Here is a 24217-nt window from a genome sequence, read left to right on the forward strand (position 1 = left end):
CAGCAGCATGAAATAGTTGGAAAGAAAAATAGCAACAGAGAGAAATAGACAAAAAAACAAAATAAAAGTTGATTATATATATGTTCATATTATACAAGCGACTATAAAAAACAAAAACAATATGTAGAAAAAATATGCATTGTTAATAATACTGTAATAATACTGAGAGTACTGCTGCCTTCAGATTATTAATTATGATAAATAGTATTAATACTATTGCACAGAAGAATAAAATATACAAAACAGTAAAAAGATATGTAGTATTGCACAAAATTTAAAAGTTGCAATGCTGGCCAAGAATCACACAATGAAACTGTAATCAGAGGTAAATTAATTCCAGCAACAAAAGTGAGTGAAAGTCAAACTGCACCTCTTGAACCGAAGGTGAACGGAGTCTAGAAACTGTGCAGGATTGTTCTTTATGTTACACTGGGCTGCAGCTGCAGCATCTTGCAGTGGATGGACAACACAACTCCTCAGAGCCTCAAACACACTCGGCGTCCCGAACTGTCTACATTCAAAGTACATGAGATAAAGTCAATGGTGAAACTTTCTGTCTGTCTAAACTGGGGTTGTTGGAGAAGCAGCGTACCGTCTGAGTTGGCACAGTGCTGTCCACACAGAGGTTCATGTAGTCCGTGACGCAGGGCGTGAGGCCGTCGATGTCCTCTCCATCAGAGCTGCAGAGCCTGCTCCAGTCTGTGGTCTGGACACAGTCCCTCAGTCTGTCATTGGCCTCCTCAGTCCACACTTTCACAGTCCTTTCCTCCTTCAGCGAGGAGGAATGTACACGCAAAACACAATCACATGTGAAAACTCCCTCAGTAGATGGAACGGCCGCATGGCCACAACAAGAAGCTCCAGGTCCCGTCCCAGCTGTTCCTTCACGTGCACGTTCGCCGCCATCCCCCCTCCTTTCTTCTTACCGCTCCCCGCCACACTCCGGTCTGTGCACGCGAGTGTAAGTCCGTCCAGGGAAACCACAGAGTCCGGTATCAGTCCGTTCAGCACTCCTGGTCCTCCCTCTGCTGCCGGGTCAGCGCAGCCAGCTCCTCCGTCTGGTTGGAGATGGAGCGGACGTGATGACAGAGGGAATAGAAGTCCTCCGCTTCTTTGTCCTCCTCTGCAGCCTCTCCTGTTCCTCCGTATCTCAGCAGGGACACACAGCTCAGGAACCTTTAGATCAATCTGTAGTATCTTGTTCCTGCTGAGTGAAGTACTGTATCTTGTTTCTTGTTCTTTCAACAGAACCACTGCTGTGGAGCTCAGGAACCGGACGACTGGGACCTGAACGTTTATTTCAGTTGTAATGGGACTCATCGCAGTAGAGAGAAGTGTGGAGTTCCTTTCTCTTGCTGCATCACCGATCCTGCCGTGAGTTGATCACTGATCAGTACTGATCAATACACATTATCAGCCCCCCTGGTAAAATAAGTATAACAGTCTGTGTTTGTTTCAGGATTCGGTGGTGAACACTCAGTGTGGCTACGATGTGAGAAACAGACCAAAGGTGAGGTCACTTCCTGTTCTTTAACTAACTGCCTGTTGGGAGAGGTGGGGGTCAGCATGTTGGTGTGGGTGGGTCTCTGCAGGTACAGGTGAGATTAGGAAAGGATCCAGGAAGTTTAGATGGAACAACAGACTTTTTAGTGTGAAGGTTTATCCTTCCGTGAGAGAGTGACATCACAGCGAGGGAGGGGCAGAGTGACATCACAGCGAGGGAGGTGGCAGAGTGACATCACAGCGAGGGAGGGGCAGAGTGACATCACAGCGAAGGGAGGGGCAGAGTGACATCACAGCGAGGGGGGGCAGAGTGACATCACAGCGAAGGGAGGGGCAGAGTGACATCACAGCGAAGGGAGGGGCAGAGTGACAATGAGCTGAGGTTAAATGAAATATCTCAAAAATCAATATTAGATTTGATTAAATCCAGCTTCATTATACAGACGTCAGATTAAATCCAGCTTCATTATACAGACGTCAGATTAAATCCAGCTTCATTATACAGACGTCAGATTAAATCCAGCTTCATTATACAGAGGTGAGCTGAGCTCAGACAGTGAAGCTCAACATGTTTGTCTGTTAATAACAGGCAGGTCCATGAACATGAAGATATCTACAGTATGAGCAGAGTGAAGTGAAGCACACGGGTTCTGCTGTGCAGCCTGGGTAGTAGTAGTCCAGGATGGGCAAACCACCTCCCGAGGGTCTGGGGGTTGCCCACCGAGGTCCCAGCCTCAAGCATATATAAAGAGAGAAAGAGGAGGAAGGGGAAGAGGGGAAAAAGGAAGAAAGTTTTCACCGTGGGTTGGGAAAACTGGTCCCCTTTGTCAAGCGCTTCGGTATCCCCCATGATGCTCGGGTCTGGTGTCACACCCCCAACACACACCCCCATAAATGATATCCCTTATTTTATCCTACGCTCCCCCTCTTCTTTTCTTTCTCTACTCGTCTTCTTCACATCTACCTTTATTTATTCAGGAGGAATATCCCAACCCCCCCCCCCCGTCTAATGTTATGTTCTAACAGGAAGTGTGTTCAAACAGGAACCTGTCCTTGAGTTTTATGAGTAACATGTCGCATGTTGTCAGTGTTCCACAGGAACGTGTTCTCTGAGTTCTATCAGGAACGTGTTCTTTAATGTTCTTTATTGTTCTGTGATGTTCCAGAGGGACTGGAGTGATCATATCTACATCAAAGGTTGCATCGCTGCATTGGAGGACTGGTTACCTGGAAATCTCTACACTGTGGCCATCGTCTTCATCGTCATCTCTCTGCTGCAGGTACAAGTTCTCCATCACAGTACTGGTACTGCGGCAGTACTGTGTACTGTTACTTAAACAGTACACAGTATTGGTACTGCGATTAAATCTTACTGTGATAAATCAGTGTTTCTGTTTCATATGTTCTAATAATCAATAATCAATAGACGAGAGGATCAAACATGAAGAGCAGTCAGTCATGTTTCTACTGCTGATGTGTCTGTTCACCTGTGATCAGATGGTGGGGATCTACCTGGCCAGGACTCTGATCTCTGACATTGAGAAGGTCAAATTCAATTACTGAAGCCACACCTGCAGGAGCCTCTACCTGGGGGGGCGGAGCCACGACCTGGCATGACTGGACCAGGTCTCTACAGCCGGCGTGCCTTCTTCTTCTTCATCTTCATCTACAGTAACTGCTGTGTCTGCCTTCACTTCATGTCATCAGTTCAGTCTTCTTCTGATGATTGCGTTGCTATGGAAACTGATAACACGGCTTTCTGCTGAATTGCGGAGCCCCCAAAGTCCTGAAAGGAGATGTTTATTCTTCCTGTGTGGACGATACATCTAATGACCTCCAGTTAAGAAATAAACTGTGTCGTTGTGAGAATGTCACTTCCTGTATTTGTGTGTTCGTTGACCTGTGCCTGCTCACCAGACTGCCTTTCCTGCAGTTTTCAACTGAACACTGCATCTTCAGGACTTTTTCTACTCTTTCGGTCGTCTTTGTGAATGTTTACTGAACCAGTGTGACCTTTGACCTGATGGACATGGCTTCATCATCATCCTCATCATCATTTTCAGGCTGAACTCAGGTCTTCATTTGCTTCTTTCCGTCTCTGAACATCATGTGAATGAATATTTTCTTGATGAATCAATTATCCAACAGAAAGTATAAAGTCAGTTTCTTGTTTTCTCCAAAACTCAGAGATTCAGTTTTTGTGCGTAAAACATCGGACACGCTGCAGAAACTGACACCAAAGAAGAAGAGTTTATATTTGATAAACGACTGATTATGAAACATCTGACTCCAGCTGGGCCAATCAGAGAAGGACATGTTAGTGATGGTGGTGCTGCTCAGCAGGTGTTTCATGCTGTTCAAAAAGGATGTTAACTCTAGACATGAACACATAAATCCAAATTATTGATCATAATATCAGCTCGTTTCAGATCGATCGGTGTCGGGTTTGATTGACAGGTTTTCACCCTCAGTTTGTAGGAGTTCAAACACTGACAAGCATCATGAATGATATTATGGAAAATGTTTATTTGTTTTTTTAACTCACAGATGTCAGCAGAAAACAACCCCCCCGCTCACTGGACTCTCTTTATTTCCCCAGCACGACAAAGTGAAGCTAACAGATAAACTTGTTTTTGAAGCGAGGCCATCTGTGTGTTTAGCAGCAGCAAACATTGAAACAGAAACAAACTGAAGTTTAATCAGTTTCAGACACACACTGATACCAGGACGGAGAACCTGACACTGGATTCATGCTAACAAGCTTTGAATGATTAAAGTTTTTTTAAAATGTTTTGTATGTATAAAGATTTCAGCTTGTTTAAGCCAATCAGATCAAAATACAGAAAAGTTCTTTCAATTTTATGCTTGAAGTTTCTTTCATGATTTAATGATTTCAGTTTTTCAGACTAACCTTATTCTGAAGGAATTGTTTTTTATAAAAGTGAATTTTTATGTCTTTTTATATTCAACAAAATAAAAAGTTTGGTCTGACTTTCTTGTTTCATATTTTTATTTTAAAAAGTCTTTGTTCATTTATGAACCACTGAATGTTAAATAGTGTTTTATAGCTTTTATAGTTCAAACAGAACAGAAAAAACTGCATCCAACTAACTTTGATCCAGACAGCCCTTATTTAAAAAGTGTATTGATCAGATCAGAGGTATTGATTTGACTGGATGGCGTTTCTACCTTTAGGTTCTAAAGTTAACAGAAATTAAAGGTGACCAATAAATTCGTTTCTGATTTCTCTCTTTTTGATTTGTTTCACCTCGGTGTCATTTCCTGCCGAATACTTTCAAATTTAAATAATATTACCATAATTAAAAGTTGCAAATGGTGCCTATATCAGCATTTTTAATCGTGATTTATCGCTCTGGACGTTAACTGATAAAAGTTTTAACTTCACACTGTTGACGTCACTTCCTCTTCACGGTGTCTATGTGATGACGGTGAGTGGCCAGCGGGCGGCGCTGCTGAGCCACTGGCAGCTGCTTCCCTGCCTCCTCCTCCCCCCTCTCTGACTCCCTCCGTGCCACCCACCCCCGCCCCCTGTCAGCGGGAAGCGCGCGCTGCCAGAGCAGGCGGAGTCGGAAACGCGCAGCAGCGTCGGTCCGTCGTGTCTGCGGCTCCGCGGCTTTTCTCGGTCTCTCTCGGCTGTCGGACCCTCCGGAGAGCGGAGTCCTCTTGCAGCCCGCAGGAAAGCGGCGGATCTTCGGCCTCACGGACGGACGGACCCGGTGGGCACCGCGGCGGGGACAGACCCGGCTCGGCTCGGCGCGCCCCCCCCTTTGCTGCGGTGGAAAAACCCGGACGGAGGCCCGCAGTGTGCGCTCAGCCTCACGGAGGCCTCCGGCCCGGACTCCCGCTTTTCTCCCGGAAAATGGACGGATTCACTGGCAGTTTAGGTGAGTCCCCGCCGCTGCTCGCGCCTGAAGGATCACCCGGTCATCTGTCCGTGCAGCACAGGAAGATACGAGCCGCACGCGCCTCTGACGGCTTTACACGTGTCACTGCTGTATTTATCAAAAATACTCTGCACCGCCCCTCCGGCGGCTGCAGGGCCACAAAACCAACAGCTCCCCCTGAAGTAGATTCTGCAGAGTCCGGGACACCCCAAAGATAAAACCCTGGATCCGTTAGAGGCCAGCAGGGAGCTCGGGGTGGTTCAGGGGGACGGAAACAGCACGAAGAGTCTCATCTGAAGTTTTTCTACTTTCTGTGAAATATTCAGATCCTGAGACGCTGCAGGTCCTTGAACCACTGGTTGGACTCCACTGTGTGTGTGTGTGTGTGTGTGTGTGTGTGTGGACTCTGATCTGCAGAACAAAGACTCAGGAAATGATTTATTTATTCATCCAGTCTGCTCACACCTCCTCTGTGTGCTTAAGTGTGTGTCTTTCAGGAAGTAGTCAGAGCCGGTGGTGCAGTATATAAATAGATGTAGTCACAGTGAGCTGGGAGTTACTTTGTGTGCAGATCTGTTTCATCTCTGTAATGTGTTTCATCGATCCAGTAGCCATCTGAGCACACCTTGAGGAAGTGATGTCATCACTGCTGCAGGTGAGATGTCAGGATGAAGTGAGTTGTGTCTCCTGACATCACTGAAAGTGTCTGAAATGTGTGTATATATGTATTTCTGTGGTAAGTAAGAAAAAAGATGTGTCTGTTTTCAGACTTCAAATACTTCAAAGACAACAAGTTCATATCAGTACTAATGTTTGAACTTCGGAGGATTCAGGACTCAGTGTTTGGTGGAATAACGCTGGGTTTCAGTCTAAGCTGTCTTGGCGGGCTCTCCAGTCTTTCACGTTGCTGTTTGGTGACTTTCTGCCCCTCCTGCTGCAAAGACTCAAGCAGCTCAGCTTTGATGGCTTTCTGACTGTCCATCTTCCTCCTGATCACATTCCAGAGGTTTTCAGTGGGGGTCAGGTCTGGGGATTGGGCTGGCCATGACAGGGTCTTGATCTGGTGGTCCTTCATCCACACCTTGATTGCCGTAGCTGTGTGGTGGAGCGTTGTCCTCACAGGGGACATTGTCAGAGCAGAAAGAAGAAAGTTTTCTTCCAGGAAAACCTCGTACGTGACTTGATTCATGCGTCCTTCGCAAAGACGAGTCTGCACGATTCCGGCCTTGTTGAAGCAGATCATCACTGATCCTCCAAATGTCCCAGCGGGTGTGAGTCACTGTGACTTGTGGACTTCTCCAGGTCTACGTCTAACCACTGGAAAACCAGGTGTTGGGCAAAGCTGAAAACTGGACTCATCAGAGGAGGCGACCTGGCTCCAGTCCTCTGTGGTCCAGTCCTCTGTGGTCCAGTCCAAACCTCAGCCTGGCTCTTCGTCGCTTCTCCTTGATGAAGGGCTTTTTTCTAGCTTTACGAGCCTGTTTAGAACCGTTCTCGCTGTGCTCTTCACCCCAGCTGACATTTGTCCTTCTTTTTGTTCTCTGCTTTTAACCCATCACTGGGGAAACACACACACATGCACCATGCACCATGCAGTGAAACACACACAGGAGCAGTGGGCTGCAATCAATCGCCCGGGGAGCATATTGGGGGGGTTAAGTGCCTTGCTCAAGGGCACATCAGTCGGCTGATGGAGGGGGAGGGAATACTCCACCACACCCACATTTTTCTGCAGGTCTAGTGGGGGAATTGAACCGGCTTCTCCGACCTCTAGGCCACGGCTGCCCCCAAGGTGACGGTCGTCCCGGTCAGCATAGAGTCGTTTTTGCCCTCCCCCGGTCTGAAGCTTTGCTGTCCCGACTGTCTGCTGCTTCACTTTGTTCTTATTAACGGCGTCTTAGAAATTTTAAGGATGGAAGCAGCCTGACGCTCACTGCGTCCCTCTGCCTTCTTTTTTATATATATGTGTGTGTGTGTCGGTGGTGGGGGGGCTTGGCTGTGCTTCGATCATCTGTCAGACGTTTCTGGTGAAGTAGTCTGGCGCCTTAAAGCTGCAGGAAGCTGCAGAAAGCTGCTCTGTTCACACAATCTCCCCCCCGAAATGTTCCGGAACATTTCCTGCATGGGCTACATGCATACATACCGACACCTCCTGATTCTACTGACACCACCCGGTTCTACTGACACAAACTGGTTCTACTGACACCACCCGGTTCTGCTGACACAAACTGGTTCTACTGAGACAAACTGGTTCTACTGACACCACCTGATTCTACTGACACCACCTGATTCTACTGACACAAACTGGTTCTACTGAGACAAACTGGTTCTACTGACACCACCTGATTCTACCGACACCACCCGGTTCTACTGACACCACCCGGTTCTACTGACACAAACTGGTTCTACTGAGACAAACTGGTTCTACTGACACCACCCGGTTCTACCGACACCACCCGGTTCTACTGACACCACCCGGTTCTACTGACACCACCCTGTTCTACTGACACAAACTGGTTCTACTGACACAAACTGGTTCTACCAACACCACCTGATCCTACCGACACCACCCGGTTCTACTGACTGGACTGATTCTACTGACACCACCTGATTCTTCTACTGACACAAACTGGTTCTACTGACACCACCTAATTCTACTAACTAATGATTCTACTGACACCACCCGGTTCTACTGAGACCACCTGGTTCTACTGACTTCAGTCTGAAATGTGCTGGATTGTGTCCTGGAGCCAGTTCTAAACCATCATAGTGAGGACATTCTGCATTGTTAGGACATTGTGACGGACGGTCTTCAGACAGCTGCTGGAAGCTTCTGACTTGGTTTCAGGTTCAGGTTCAGGTTCAGGTTAGAACCCCAGGTATGCATTATGTCAATAGGGTCCTCAGTAGTATAGAGCAACAAGCATTCATGTGTGTTTGCTTAAAAAATGTGGATTTCCCTCCCCGCTGCTGCTGGAGTCAGCTGAACTGAATTACTGCGTGTGTGTGTGTGTGTGTGTGTGTGTGTGTGTGGCACTAAAGCAGACATGTAGACACATGCAGCATCTGCATGTCTGAACACTCAGCTTCTCTCTGCTGTTTCTGCATCACTGACACAAAATAATCAGTTAAAGTTCAGTTATTTTCTAAAAACTCGACTTCCTGCTCAACGACGTGTGTGTGTGTGTGTGTTACTGTGTGTGTGTGTGTGTGTGTTAATGTGTGTGTGTGTTACTGTGTGTGTGTGTGTTACTGTGTGTGTGTGTTACTGTGTGTGTGTGTTACTGTGTGTGTGTGTTACTGTGTGTGTTTGTGTGTTACTGTGTGTGTGTTAATGTGTGTGTGTGTGTTAATGTGTGTGTGTGTTACTGTGTGTGTTATTGTGTGTGTGTGTGTTACTGTGTGTGTGTTAATGTGTGTGTGTGTGTTAATTTGTGTGTTACTGTGTGTGTGTGTGTGTTACTGTGTGTGTGTGTTACTGTGTGTGTGTGTTAATGTCTGTGTGTGTGTTAATGTCTGTGTGTTACTGTGTGTGTGTGTGTGTGTTACTGTGTGTGTGTGTTAATGTCTGTGTGTTACTGTGTGTGTGTGTGTGTTACGTAAGGGATAATGCCCTTCGAGGTGTCCATTATCAGAAATTAATGGATGACGCGGAGGCGTCGCGTCGGATGGTTGCTTCCGCGTCGTCCATTCATTTCTGATAACGGACACCTCGTCAGGCATTATCCCGCTTATACCATGTTCACTTAGAAAAAAAATAAATATTAAATCAATTATGAATACCTTAATGTTGTTTTTTACCGTTAAAATCCCAAGTTGTTCAAAAGAAGCGGCTGAGCGGACTATTTAATATCTCTCGTTGTGACGCGTTGCCGAGGTAACCAGCTCTGGCCACAGAACCTGCAGCTCAGTCGGCCGCAGCTCTTATATTCGGCCTGATCAGTGGAGGGAAGTGAGGTGATTGATTAACGTTATGTTACGTTACAAAGTATCATTTCAGAGGACGAGTGCACCTCTTACCGCTCGTGTTTGTCCAGAGGATGATGCGAAAATTTGTTTCAAAGAATCAAAGAATCCACAGAAAGTTTCCTAAATCGTTTTTATTGCAGGAAACAGCCTCACTCTGATCATTAAATGGGTATCAAGCAAGTCAGGATTATGTGCTAGGCTGACGTATTCAACGCCGTCCTCGTCTGTCTGGATGCTGAAAGACGTCATGGTCAGCTCACGGTCCCCCCCCTGCCACGCCGAGCCAAACACAGCCAGATGTCAAACCACACCTTCCTGACGAGGCCGAGGGGCGTCTGGGGAGACAGCGCACATGAACATCTGATTATCTCCAGGTCCGACTCAGGGATACGAGGATGGTGGAAGCTGGTGTCTTTCCTTCTCTTTCTGTAAAAACAGCATTTCTGCCCTTGAACACAGCGTCGCTAATGATGTTGACGTTTCTAAAGTGTCGATTAATGCCGGCGCTCAAACTCCTGAAACTGGCAGCACTGTATTCTCCTTCCTGAGTCGACTGGACAGACGCATTAAACAGTCTGTAGCAGTGGCAGTGGAGCTCTCAAAGTTGATGTCCATGTTAACGTATGTTCTGAGTTTCTGTTGCCACGGTTACCAACTAGTGTTTGAGCCAGCCAATAATTTAGAACAATCAGGCTATTTGACCGGAACTTCTTTTACAGGTGTCCTATAACACTTTTTAACTGACACCCTGCAGCCAATCAGCATTGAGTATTCACCCAGACCATGGTATAATGTGTGTTACTGTGTGTTACTGTGTGTAACTGTGTGTGTGTGTGTCACTGTGTTACTGTGTGTTACTGTGTGTGTGGTACTGTGTGTGTAGTTGTGTGTGTGCTACTGTGTGTGTGTGTGTTACTGTGTGTGTGTGTGTGTTACTGTGTGTGTTGCTGTGTGTGTGTGTTACTGTGTGTTACTGTGTGTTACTGTGTGTGTTACTGTGTGTGTTGCTGTGTGTGTGTTACTGTGTGTGTGTTGCTGTGTGTGTGTGTTACTGTGTGTGTTGCTGTGTGTGTGTTAGTGTGTGTCACTGTGTGTGTGTTGCTGTGTGTGTGTGTTACTGTGTGTGTGTTGCTGTGTGTGTGTGTTACTGTGTGTGTGTAGTACTGTGTGTGTGTTACTGTTGTAAAGGGGCGGAGCATAGAGCTGAGGAATGTGACAGACAGCTGTGAAATATGACACCTGTGGCAGTGTGTAACCCCCCCCCCCCCCACTGATCTGAACGTGAAGGACAGATCTTAACACGGAGTTTAACTCTGAGATTTATGATGATTTGACTTTGACAGTTCTTGTTTTTGACTGTGGTCTCTGGCCTTGGAGGTTCAGCTGATGTGGTCTCTGGCTTTGGAGGGTCAGCTGATGTGGTCTCTGGCTTTGGAGGTTCAGCTGATGTGGTCTCTGGCTTTGGAGGGTCAGCTGATGTGGTCTCTGGCCTTGGAGGTTCAGCTGATGTGGTCTCTGGCTTTGGAGGTTCAGCTGATGTGGTCTCTGGCCTTGGAGGTTCAGCTGATGTGGTCTCTGCTAACACCAAGATCGAATCCTTTGTAACGAGAAGCTGCAGATGTTGGTTTTTGGGTTGATTGAACCTCAAAGTTAGTCCAGTGCTTAAAGGGAAGTTTCACCACATTTCATGGGGACACCCGACCGGTGCCGAAGCCTGCCTGTGGAGCCATACCAGCAGTGCCTACATGTACCAGGATGCATTGTATACGAGTTTCTGACCCCATGACCACTGAGCAAGCTAGCTGTAAGATGCTTATTAAAGTTACACAACATTACCAAGTAAATTAAATCCTGTGGTTTGACCCCTTATTTGTCACATGCAGCTGTAGTGCTACCTGCAGGGCATGACAATTAATAAATGGATAGACATGACACTTCAAATAGACTACTTCGACTGTAAGTACTTGAGTCACAGGGCTTACTGGACTGAGGAAGTCCCATATCATTTGGTACAGGACGTTCGGTTTGGGACAAATACAGGTACTTTACACCCTTCATATTTATACTTGCCTTCAGTACCATTAACAACACATGACATGTAGGCTACATCGCAGTTTTGTTTACTTTGTGTCAAGTTCAGTGTTTCTGTCTCACTCTGAATGAGTAACTTCGAGCTCAAATGTTGTCGATTTGGGATCCAATGTCTCTGCATCACTTGATTAGGGCGGTCACTTTTTCCACAAATCAGGGTGGAACAAATCTGAAGTGCATCAGGAGTGCTGAGCTGAGGTATTGTGACGTACTGCAGAGGCAGGACACCTGATGGAGGGGGCTCACGGTGTCTTTTGTTGCTCCACCACCGACCAGTCAGAAGTGCCAGAGCGTCTTTTCAAAAAGGATTGCTGTTATTGCTGCTTGTTGCCCATATGCACAACATTTCATGTCGTAGGTGGTATTCTGTCTGGTGACGCAGTCATTTATTACTGTATTATCCCAGTTTTAGTTCAAGGAGTGCCTGCTTTATTGTATTTTCCGAAATCCAGCATGCTGCCGATGCTTTCTGCAACATAGACACCTGTGTGGCTTCCTCTCAGCTCTAACTGTCGCATGTCTGGACGAATAAGGAATGAGAGACCTATTGTAGCTGACTGTATTTTCTGTCCCACTGTAGATGACAGTATGTCTGGAGCGAGTGTCTCAGATGTCAACGATCGCCTCTCTGCTCTGGAGCTTCGTGTCCAGCAGCAGGAGGATGAGTTGACAGTGATGAAAGCAGCTCTTGCCGATGTCCTTCGCCGCCTTACTGCCTCTGAAGTCTCTGCTGCCTCCTCAACCAAGAAACAACATGGAGGGAAAGGTAATGTTTTCTTCTCAGTTCTGGTACTTGATCAGTCTGCTTGATGTTGCAGGATCCAGCTCTAACATAAGAAAACCACGACAGGAGAGCAGTGTGGTGTATGCAGCAGAAGACGAATGCACAGACAAAACAAGCACCAACACCTCAGGTCAAGACTCAGCTGTCCAGCTACACCTTAAGGACATGGGACACTCATCTGAGGACAATAATGTCCATATTTGGGCTAGGGAAGACAGACGGTTTGAAAGAGGAGTGAAAGAAGCCATCCATGTCAAACTGGAACGACCATCACTGAACAGAGGAGGTGGTCTACAAGAGCACTGTTCAGCCACTAACAATACAGTCCTGAGATCCCTCACTAAGGGTTAGGGTTAGCCACTCACACCAGGACTCCTGTGACCCGAATGACTCCCATGATGCTCTGGTGGATCAAGGACCCACCCATTCGCACCATGACTCGCCCATTGATGCCCATTGACCTTGACGACTCACATGAGAGCTGGGTGGGCCCAGGACTGGGGGAGAACTGAAGAATCCTCTTGGATGAGAGCAGAATTGTCTTTTTAGAACCACAATCACGTCCAGTTTCCTTTGGAAAGCACTTAGAAGTACCAAACACAACATTTTTGACCCTAACAATAGTTTCTACAATAATTATGATGAAATTCCAGCCGAATGTCTCAGGATGATGGGAAGGAATGACATTTTCTATCCAGCAGGTCAAAGGTCAGCTCCACTGTGACATCATCATGTTGTGCAGAAACTCTTTTCTGTCTGTTATTCAGCAGCATCTCTCAGGAACAGACGGCAGATTGTGACCACAGTTAATCTGAATGATCTTAATAATAATAATCCACCTTCAGACTGAGCTGACTGTTTGGATCTTCTGAGCTGCAGGTTCAACGTGTGTGAAGCCTCCACGTTTCAGTCTGTAGCTTCAGCTTCATCGCAGTCACCACGAACTGATTGGTTGTGCTGATGTTGATCTTCTGGTGATTGTCGTGATGAAGCTGTCTGTCCTCTGGACAAACAGTCTCTAAGTGAAGACAGCATGTCTCTCTCTGGACATCAGACATAGAGAGAATTCAGTTTCACCAACAGACACACTGAATACCTTTAATTAAACCCTGTCACAGACTTCACTGCAGATATACGAGTCTGGACAGAGATGGATATAAACTATAACTGGCAAACATCAGGGAGGCAGTAATTCTAGTTTTTTAGGCCATCTAACTGATGGAAAAGCTGAGTGAAGGCATGGTATCACATCTATTAAACATCTCTTAACACATGCATGAGTTCGTTACCAGCAGATAAGCTTTGAAGAGTCTAACAGTTGAATTTTGAGTTTATGCACAGGGCAGGTAGCTAGCAGGCAGCCGTGTTCAGTGAGGTGCTGCTGTACCTGCCACAGATGGACTAATGTTATTGGTTCCGAAGCGTTGAATGACATACTTTTGTTCTGCTTTGTTGTCCTTGTTTCTAACTGTATGTCTGTTTCTGATGTTTCTATTTCTTTCTCAGGAACACAGAGAACAACAAATGTGTTCACATAGTTGGCCAATAAAGTTGATTCTGATTCTGGTTGTGGTTCTGATACACATGGTCCAATAGCGAGACTAAATTTGCTCAGTGGTGTCTGACAATAAACGAAGAAGAGTTTAACATTTCACTTTGACCACTGTCACATGTAGCATCCACCAGTTTACCACCAAGTCTACAAGTTACATTCAGTGTTTTAAACTGCTGATGGTGTAGTGTGCTAACGGGTTATGGTCAGTGTTAACAGCACCATGCTGCCCCCCACAGGCGGTGCTGCACTGCGTGAAGCCTATTCCATGTCCTGTATCGCTAACGGAGGAACATCTGGACGAAAGAGAGACTCCACGTCTGTCACCAGGAAGGAAACGGTGTCGTCAGCCGCCAAGAGGTAAAAACACACCCATCCATCACACCCTCGGGGCATCAATCTGACGACAACGATTTTATTTGTAAGGGTTTGTGGGTCATTTCCGGATCATTTCTTGTTGTGTTGAAGATGCCTGTATGAGTCTGTACGTCTGCTCCTTGTCTCACTGTTGATTTTTCTTCACAGCACTTTGGTTTCATCCTCCAGAGACAACATCCGATTTATCTGATGTAATTCATATTATCAATGACTCTGCTGCTCTGACTCGTGTTGTTAGGCACATGAGCGTCGTGCTCTTACCTATCCTGTATAAACCAGTGAAGTGAGTCAGCAGTTAGCAGCTAGCTCTCATTGGCTGGGATTATTAAGTAGATCTCAGTAGAATCAGTAGGGCTGCAGTGGTAGTTTCAGGTGTATCACAGTCTTGGTCCCACAGTGGAGGAGAATCAGTAGTAGTACAGTAGAAACAGTAGAATCAGTAGAAATACAGTGGCATTAGTAGGATCAGTGTGTTCTGGTCTCTCACAGTCCTGGTTTTGTCCACAGTGGAGCAGACAGGAAGAAGGAGGTCAGCAGCCAGCGGTCTCAGATGGATGGTGGTTTGAATCACTGCAGTAAACACAGTAGAGTCAGTAGAAACACAATAGAATCAGTTGATGTAGTGTAGAACCGAAAACAGTATAATCAGTAGTTTGTGGTCTCTCACGGTCCTGGTTTTGTCTACAGTGGAGCAGAGAAGAAGACCAGCAGCCAGCGGTCTCTAATGGAGGAGATCCAGGAGCGAGAGGAGTCTCCTCGGCCAAAGGACTCGTCCCCTTCTCCCTCTTCTCCCCACCCTCCCCAGACCCCTCAGATCCCCCAGAGACTGGCCCAGTCCGGTGACAGCAGTAAAGGCCACGCCCCTCCCAAAAGGTTCTTCTTTAGCCACGTTTCCACCAAGCAGTCCAGTTCAGTTTGTTGCACATTAGAACGGTTTGCATTTCCACTGTAAAAAGTTGCAGATTTATCAATAAAACCACTCGATTCCGTTCGTTTTGTTCGTTACCCTTCTGTTGAGCTACCAAGCACCCTGATCCAGTACGAAAAGGTGGAGTTAAAACGCCGCAGACCACTGATTTGTCAGAGTCCAGAGTGATTTCGTCACTTCTCTCTGATGTAGGGTTTTAAAGTCTCCTGTTGTTTTCAGCAGTGTTTTACTGCCTGAACAGTTCAGGTTACAGCGCGTCAGAAGAGTGAAGGGGGTTAGTCCTGAAGCCTCAGTAAAACCCCGACTACATTTACGAGTACTCTCTGCGGTGGAAACACAAATCAGATTGAGGGTTGAGGTGCACAAACGTATGGGTTAGGGACGGGTTTCAAGGGTACTATACTGAAAGTGTTTGGTGGAAACGCTGCATTTATAACCTGTCGGCTGCATCTAACCTCACTTCCTGCTGATGCTGCTCTGACATCACTTTGTCAGTGTTTACTAACCCCACTCTGAGGACTCACAGTCTGAGCACTACTGAATACCTGACCAGCTCAGGTAGAGGTGCTCCTGATAGGCTGGACACTCCTGATCCAGCTTTGGGTACAACAGGGACAGAAGGAAAACAAGCAGGACTGTGGCTCCTCAGGAGAAGGTCTGAGTGACCTCTTGGAGATCACAGGGTCTCTTGCAAACCTGGAGCTTCCTAAAGCCTCCAGGAGTCTCCCGAGGCCTCCCTGAGCTTTCTGAGGTCTCTTGGAAATCCTGCTGTCTTGTGGAGATCTTTCTATCTCATAATTTATTTGAGATCTTAGAGCTGCGATGTTCTGGGCTTTCCTGAGACCTCAAGGAGTTCCTGGAGTCTCCTGAGATCTCTTGCAGATCCAGGTTCCCAGGGCCTGCTGGAACCCCAGAAGGTGTCAGGAAGGTCTAGTTCCTGGAGCCATCTGAAGCCTCCTGGAGATCTGGGAGTCTCCTGAGGCCTCCCAGAGATCCTCTTACTGTTTGCTGTTAGAACGCTTAGGCTGAGATGTGTATGTTTTGGCCATTTTCTTCTCCTTCCCCTGAGGACCTCTTCCTCCAGTAGACCTCATCTGCTACCTAGACTTTTCTGAGACCTGAGATCCTAGAGCTCCTTGAGGCCTTCAGTTATCCTGAAGTCTCCTGGAAATCTGGCGACTCCTGAGGCTTGAAGTTTCGTGATGCTTTTTGGGTTTCCTCGCGCTTCCTGAGGCCTCTTGGAGATGCTGGAGTCTCCTGACTCCTCATCCCCTCCGGCTTCTCTTTACTCAGGCTGGGCTGTGTGTTTTTTATCAAACCTACTAACCTGTTCTCCTCCCAGCTTCACCTGAGGACCTCATCCTCTACCTCCTCCTCCTCCTCCTCCTCCTCCTCCAGCAGGCCTTTTGCAGTTTCTGATGTGTCTCAGCTCACTAACTTCTTCTTGGCTCATGTGTTTGATTGTGAGTCATTGAGATTTCTATCCACAGAATCACAAAGTGAATCTGCAGCTCTTTGAACTAAACCATTGTTTTAAAATCATGACATATGTGACAGTTTGTTGGTAAAAGTAGGTTAACGATTGAAATTATGTTTTCTATGGATGTAAAGAACAACATAATTATCCATAGTTCGAATAATAATGTCATCTGGTAACGCACATTATATCTCGGTCTATTCATAATTAATTAGAAAAAACTACAACTTCTCAGATTATAGAGGCACTGAATCAGACAGTAGTCTTATTACCATTACATAACAAGCCTCATTTTCATTTAAAGGAAACCAGACTGTTAATCAAAACAAAATAAATCAAAGTAATAAAGCAAATTCAAATACTGACCAGATGATGGCGCTAGATAAAAGTCAGAGGATCATCAAAGTTATTTCAATTCATCCTCTTGGGAACATGAATGTCTGCACCACATTTCCTCACAATCCATCCAATAGTTGTTGAAACCAACCAAAGTTTTTTGGACTAATAAGCCATTTGGTGTGAGTCATCAAATGATCCAGATCTGGTTCCTGCGGTCAGGGTTTCACCTGGACTTCCCGTCAGCCGTCCTTCTGTCCATTACTGTTGTCCAGAGTCATAATGTGTTAAAAACTACTGGTCATATTGTCCTGAAATGTCCTTAAAACTCTAGATGTAGTGAGCCCACAGTTCAAAGTGTCTTTCTTTAATGCCACCCTGAGGACAAACAAGACATTTACGGTCCAACAACAGACAGACATGAATCTGTCGAGGCACATCGATGCAGACGATTGGCTAAATCAAATACAGAATTATTTTGTTAAGCTGCATTTGAAAATATTCTGACCTAAACCAGAAGCTTTATGCAACAAAACATCTGGACTTAGTCACGACCCGACACTTCTTCATTCAGTTCACCTGCAGAGAGAACCAGGCTGCATCAACTCCAGGTAGTTTGAAGCTGCAGAGTTCGATTCTGAGCAAAGTCAACGGCTGAAACATTGAAAAGGATTCTCTGTTTATCAGTCATGTTTACAGGCTTCACACATCAATCCATATCAATTAAAAAAACAGATTCATTAAACACATTAAAGTTTTCTGGAGATAAATCAGGATGAATCTCAGTGGCTCACAGTGACTTCCTTCTCTTCCTCCTCCTCCTCCTCCTTGTGTTACTGCAGTACTGTAATACTGTGTCTGTGTGTTCAGGGGACCCAGTGTGAAGCGATCCTCAGGTATGGAGCGTTCGCAGAGCAGCACCTGGGACACTTCAGAGGAAAACAGGAACAAACTGGTGAAAGCTGCATCCACCTCGAAACTGCTTGCCAAAGTGGCCAAGAATGCTGAGAGGTATATACACATATATACTATATACACACATATATACTGTGGTATACTGTAGATGAGGTATATACACATATATACTGTATACACACATATATACTGTGGTATACTGTAGATGAGGTATATACACATATATATTGTATACACACATATATACTGAGGTATACTGTAGATGAGGTATATACACATATATCCTATATTCACACATATATACTGTGGTATACTTCAGGTGAGGTATATACACATATATACTATATACACACATATATACTGTGGTATACTGTAGATGAGGTATATACACATATATACTGTATACACACATATATACTGAGGTATACTGTAGGTGAGGTATATACACATATATACTGTATACACACATATATACTGAGGTATACTGTAGATGAGGTATATACACATATATACTGTATACACACATATATACTGTGGTATACTGTAGGTGAGGTATATACACATATATACTGTATACACACAGATGCTGTGGTATACTGTAAATGAGGAATATACACATATATACTATATACACACATACTGAGGTATACTGTAGATGAGGTATATACAAATATATCCTATATTCACACATATATACTGTGGTATACTGTAGATGAGGTATATACACATATATACTATATACACACATATATACTGTGGTATACTGTAGATGAGGTATATACACATATATACTGTATACACACATATATACTGTTATACTGTAGATGAGGTATATACACATATATACTGCATACACACATATATACTGTTATACTGTAGATGAGGTATATACACATATATACTGTATACATACATTACGTATATATTGTATACACACACATATGCTATGATATAGATGAGGGCATACACTCATATATACCATATACACACATATATACCGTGTATACATATATGTATGTGTACACACATATATATATATATATATACGGAATTGATTGACCACTCAACCCTCTGATCAATATCAAATTTAACTTAATAAAGCTTTAAATATGAATTCAGAAACCAATTAAATAAATTTTGAAGCTTAATAACTTGAGTCGTGTGTTTGGTTTTGTCATTTATTTTAGTGTTTTTTTTACCTGTTTTCTGTATTTTATTGGTTCTGTTATTACATTTCAATCATTTTGAGTTCTCATCTACTGCACTGACCTGTGTTAAAGGTTCCCCACTGATCCTTTGATTGATTGATCATGACATTTGGTTTTCATCTGCTTCTTTTCAGACACAAGGACCCGGTGGTCAGTCAAGGTAAATATTTGCTTGTCATCTTAATCATGAAGATACCATAGTCGTCATCATCGTCATTATCATTATCATGTGTAACAGCAAATAGGAAACCCTAACCCTAACAATACAGCATCTGAGACATTTTTAAATATTTCAGCAGGGATTCTCTTTGGTTTACTGGGGTTTAAGTTTTTCAATGACCTGAGATGATGATGATGATGATGATTATGTTGCAGCTCAGTGGTCTGTATCACGAAGCCAGATTGGTTTGTTATCCAGCTCTCTTTTAGCTCATGTATTCAGGAAGATGAAATTTACTCAGGTGTAATCAGGGTGGATCACCATGGTGGCTTCTGCTGCAGGTTAGTTTCAGGGGATCAGCAGCTTGAAAACTGTTGACTGACAACCAATCAGACAACTGAAAACATGGTGACATCCGGAGCCTGGCGGGGGCAGAAGATGTTTTAAATAAAATGATAAAAAATGAGGTGAAAATTAGATTTTAATAGATCAGTAGAATCAGTTTCCTGTTCCGGAGTTTATGACACCCATCAGACATGTACTACATGTACTACATGTACCACTAGTTGAACATGAACTTTTAATCTACATCACAAAACTTTGTTCGTCATCAGACAAAAATCAAAACATCCTCTACACTAAAGACGTTACTGGTAATTCAGGCCATTGACTTATTTTTACTGGTTGGACATTATTTGTGTTTCTGTTGCTTCTAGTTGTCCTTACACTTCCAGCTCTTGCTTTAACAGACAAAGTCTGTAGCTCCTCTCACATGAATGGTGCATTAGAAACCTCCATGTGAACTGGTCCGGTCCGTAAAGAGCGCCATGATTTTAGTTCTTATCAGGATGATTGATGTCAGGACAGGTAGTCGAACCTGCTTCGTGGTACAGACCCCGGGTCTGTCTGCTCCTCATGCTTTGTGTTGTTTGTGTCATTGTGTTCTTGAGTGACAATGTCTTTGTCTCAAACCAGCCAAAATGTCGACCCGAGAGAAAAACAGCCAAGCTGGTAAGTCACGACGAGTCTGAATGAGCTAGCGGGCTGACGACAGGCTAACAGTAGCTGAATTAGCACTTCCTGTGTCTGCTCTGGACCAATCACATCTCTCCCTCTCTCTGTCTCTCTCTCTGCTTTATATCATCAGCTACGCTCACCTACCTGCTCTGTCTCTCTCCTTCGGCGTGACCAGGTGATAGCACACCTGTCTGTGGCTTCACCCCCTGTTCTCCTTTACCTCCATAGAAGGTCAAAGAGGTGTTACCTGAAATTTATTAACCTGCCAGATGAGACAAATTATTCAAGGACCAATCAATGATACAAACGGAACCGCTCCCCACCACCTAAACGTAAAGCTGTCAGCATCACAATGACTGACAGACCACGTCACATCAACTTTATCTGGGACACATCATTCTATGGAGGTAAACAACGACACAGCAGGTGTTTCTGTCTGATCTGCGTCACCTGCACGGCACCTGTGCGTCCTCACCTGTCCCTCACCTGTCTGTCTGACTGATGTTTGATTCTTTGGCTCCGCGTTTTGTTTCAACCTTTGAGGTCCGGGTTTGTTTCAGAAGATGAGAAGCTGTTTGATGATTCTGTATTAGAAAATGTTGGATTTAAACTCCACAGATCTCTCAGCATCACAGAGTGCTGACATTATTATATGTCCCAAACACTTTTGGTTTTAGTTTGATTGTTAACCTAATTGAAGGATCCTGATTAAACATGTTTATTTGCATTATATGTGTTCAAAGAGGTTTGTATCTTAAAATATTGATTAACTTCAAACCAGTTCAGTTCAATTCAGTTGGATTTTATGTATATAAAAATCAAAGTGGTCTCAGGACACTTTCCATATAGAGCAGGTACAGACCAAACTCTTTATGTACAGAGACCAACAATTCCCTCACAAGCAAACACCTGGAGACAGTCGTGAGGAAAAACGGGCAGAAACCAGAATCAGAACGAGAGCGAGAGAGATATGAAGTATATATAACATAGTATATTCATATACGTATGTATGAGATATATGTACATATTATTAGCAGATACTATATTAATACAACACTATGGATCTAATAATAATGGAAGTATAACTAATATTAACGGTGGATGTCAGGCAGGGTCATGGCAGGACATGTAGCTGTAATCCATAATCCAGGTTCAACCACGCTCCATGTGGACCTGCAAGACGAGAAAGCACAAAGACTCCGTGGAAGAAGCCGAGTCAGTAACATGTCTTGGTAGGACAGGAACTCAAACAGATGGGAGGAGAACAGAGGAGCTCTGTGTGTCACTGGAAGTCCACCGACAGTTTAATCCTGCTGCATCATTAGAACCTGGTCCAAGACAAGCCTGAGCCGGCCCCAACTGTAAACTATCAAAAAGGAAAGTTTTAAGTCTGCCCGTAAATGCAGTTCAATATTTGTGCTTGTCTCCAAAATGACCACAATGAGATGTAAAATGAACAGACGGCCACATCATTTGTAGTCATTTAATGTCTCTCTCAGTCCGGGTCAGTGGATCATAATCTTTCCATGATACGACCTGAGATTTCGTTATCAGAGTCTTGAGCCGTTTGTTAATCTGTATGAGGGATCTGTAGTCTGCCAACATTACTCTTTTCTCTGATGAATTCATTTTCCCACACTGAATCTTGCTCTTGCAACGTGTTGTCACTTCTGTGTGTGTGTCTGCCGTTTCAGAGGGGAACCACATTAAGATGTTCATGCGTGGTCGACCGATCACCATGTTCATCCCTTCAGACGTGGAAAACTATGAGGACGTTCGCACCGAACTTCCCTCTGAAAGACTCAAGCTGGAATGGGTGTATCCTTCATTCTGTGCACAAGTATTAGTAATAATAAATATTAATAACCAGTTGTGTTTCTACAGAGCATTTCATACAAGACTTGTTTGAAAGTGTTTTATGTTGAGAGAGTACAAATTAAAATGTATTCAAAAAGGATGGGCCCTTTTATCCTCAGTCGAAATTAAACATACGCATGTACATACAATTAAACACAATAACAATGTTAATTGATAATAATTAGAATTAAAGACTCAAATTGATTCATAATGAAAAAAACAGAGCTGCATTATATTTTATATGCATTGTATTACTACAGCAGCTGCACCCCCACCTGGGGAAATTTGGTGTTACAGGCAGCATCAATAGAAAATAGAAAAAATAAGCAGTTGACTATATATATGTACATTTTATACAGAACACTATAGAAAATATATTGCCAATGGAAAGTGCTTGAGAAATATTGAAAAAAATTGCACAGGGATTGAAGCAAAAATTTGCCCATTATGGTATGGTTATGGTTAAATTAAGCACAGTTTTTGCTCTGTTGCACAGTAGATAAATATGTGTGTGTGTGTCAGAGCAGAAATAAAAGTATGTATGCATAGTGTAGTATTAAAAGGAATGTAATATTGCACAGGTTACAGCATGTATGAGGTAGAAGGATGTTTTACAGTAATGCAGAGGAAAAGCAGTATGTATGTGGACACGGTGCTACATTATACTATGAGTTGAATAACGTGACGGCTGTTCAAACGAAGGACCTGTGGTAGCGTTCCTTCTTACAGGGTGGATGCAGCAGTCTGTTGCTGAAGGAGCTGCTGAGCCCCCACAGTGTCATACAGGGGTTGAGAGGGGTGATCCATGATGGATGTCAGCTTGGCTAACATCCTCCTCTTGCCTAAATCCTCAGTGGTGTCCAGAGGACAGTCCAGGACAGAACCAGCTCTCCTGACCAGTTTATTTCACAGCCCCAGCAGACCAGCGCGTTGAAGATTGCAGATGCAACTACAGAGTGATAAAATGTTTTTAACAGTGTCCTACATACTCCAAAGGACCTCAGTCTTCTTGGCAGAAAAAGACTTTGACCCTTCTTGTCGGAACATTTGTGTTGTCAGTCCAGTTCAGTTTGTGGTTGATCCAGATCCAGAGAAATGAGTGTCATCTGCATATAATAGTAAAAAAAAAATGAAGTTCCAGATGATGAGACACAATGCAAAGGCTGAAATCCAGGTGTTTTCCAGGTGCTTCCTTGACTTCCTGCAGGTATGGTTACCGTGGCAGAGACTGCAGAGCGAACGTTTACCTCCTTCCAACGGGAGAGATCGTTTACTTCATCGCCTCCGTCGTTGCTTTGTTTAACTATGAAGAACGAACTCAGAGACATTACCTCGGACACACCGACTGCGTCAAGTGGTGAGAAAACACTCGCATAGAAATCATCTGCTGGTCTCCTATTGGCCGGTCTGTGGTGACAGGGTCTGTAACGACATCTGTGTGACTCTCCGTCAGTTTGGCCATCCATCCTGATAAGATCCGGATCGCTACAGGACAGATAGCAGGAGTGGACAAAGACGGACGGGTGAGGTCAAAAGTTTACGTCTGCAGTTTAGGTTTCCAGCTGAGTGTAATTCTGAAGGACGAAGCAGGAATGTTTAAACAGACGTTTAACAGCTGATAAAGTTAAATGCTTGTGTGAAAGTTACACAAATGAACTCGGTTTATGGTCTTAATGCAATGTAATTTAATAGAATAATGTAAACAGGTGAACAGATGAGAGCAGCAGCTGTAGGCTCAAGATACGAAGTAAACAATGCTAATAATGACAATAGTAATAATAACTACTGTTTGTCGGTGCATTCAGGCGCTGCAGCCTCACGTTCGAATCTGGGACAGCGTCAGTCTGTCGACTCTGCAGGTTGTCGGTTTGGGAACGTTCGAGCGAGGTGTCGGCTCTCTGGCTTTCTCCAAAGCTGTGAGTATCTCCCAGGTGCATCATGGGAACTGTATTCTGTATAACATATGGAGCCCACCGCTCACATCTTTGTTGTTCTGTACATCTCATGAGATCATATCTAGTCTCTGAAGACCTTCATCACAGTCATGTCCTCTGATCACTGAAGAGATCGTTGATGGTTGCATTTATAAAGCACATTTATCCAAAGTGCTTTGACGGCTTATCTGACATCTGTCTCA

General features: G+C 44.4%; 2 protein-coding genes across 2 annotated transcripts in view; both read left to right on the forward strand.

Annotated features, from left to right (window-relative positions):
- tspan14 (tetraspanin 14) overlaps positions 1–4494 on the forward strand; it is a 9049-nt gene extending 4555 nt beyond the window's left edge. The window contains exons 6-9 of the mRNA XM_041947788.1: positions 1249–1374; positions 1460–1510; positions 2670–2783; positions 3001–4494. Of these exons, the coding sequence (XP_041803722.1) occupies positions 1249–1374; positions 1460–1510; positions 2670–2783; positions 3001–3066 (357 nt within the window). The 3' untranslated portion in view covers positions 3067–4494. The remainder of the gene's footprint in view (positions 1–1248; positions 1375–1459; positions 1511–2669; positions 2784–3000) is intronic.
- A 596-nt stretch (positions 4495–5090) lies between these two features.
- LOC121614023 (echinoderm microtubule-associated protein-like 4) overlaps positions 5091–24217 on the forward strand; it is a 31233-nt gene continuing 12106 nt past the window's right edge. Inside the window, exons 1-11 of the mRNA XM_041947787.1 lie at positions 5091–5408; positions 12049–12234; positions 14044–14164; positions 14870–15055; positions 17794–17934; positions 19181–19206; positions 20182–20217; positions 21918–22041; positions 23288–23437; positions 23534–23603; positions 23886–23996. Of these exons, the coding sequence (XP_041803721.1) occupies positions 5384–5408; positions 12049–12234; positions 14044–14164; positions 14870–15055; positions 17794–17934; positions 19181–19206; positions 20182–20217; positions 21918–22041; positions 23288–23437; positions 23534–23603; positions 23886–23996 (1176 nt within the window). The 5' untranslated portion in view covers positions 5091–5383. The remainder of the gene's footprint in view (positions 5409–12048; positions 12235–14043; positions 14165–14869; positions 15056–17793; positions 17935–19180; positions 19207–20181; positions 20218–21917; positions 22042–23287; positions 23438–23533; positions 23604–23885; positions 23997–24217) is intronic.

Source organism: Chelmon rostratus, chromosome 11, assembly GCF_017976325.1.
Source record: "Chelmon rostratus isolate fCheRos1 chromosome 11, fCheRos1.pri, whole genome shotgun sequence".
NCBI classification, from domain to species: Eukaryota; Metazoa; Chordata; class Actinopteri; order Chaetodontiformes; family Chaetodontidae; genus Chelmon; species Chelmon rostratus.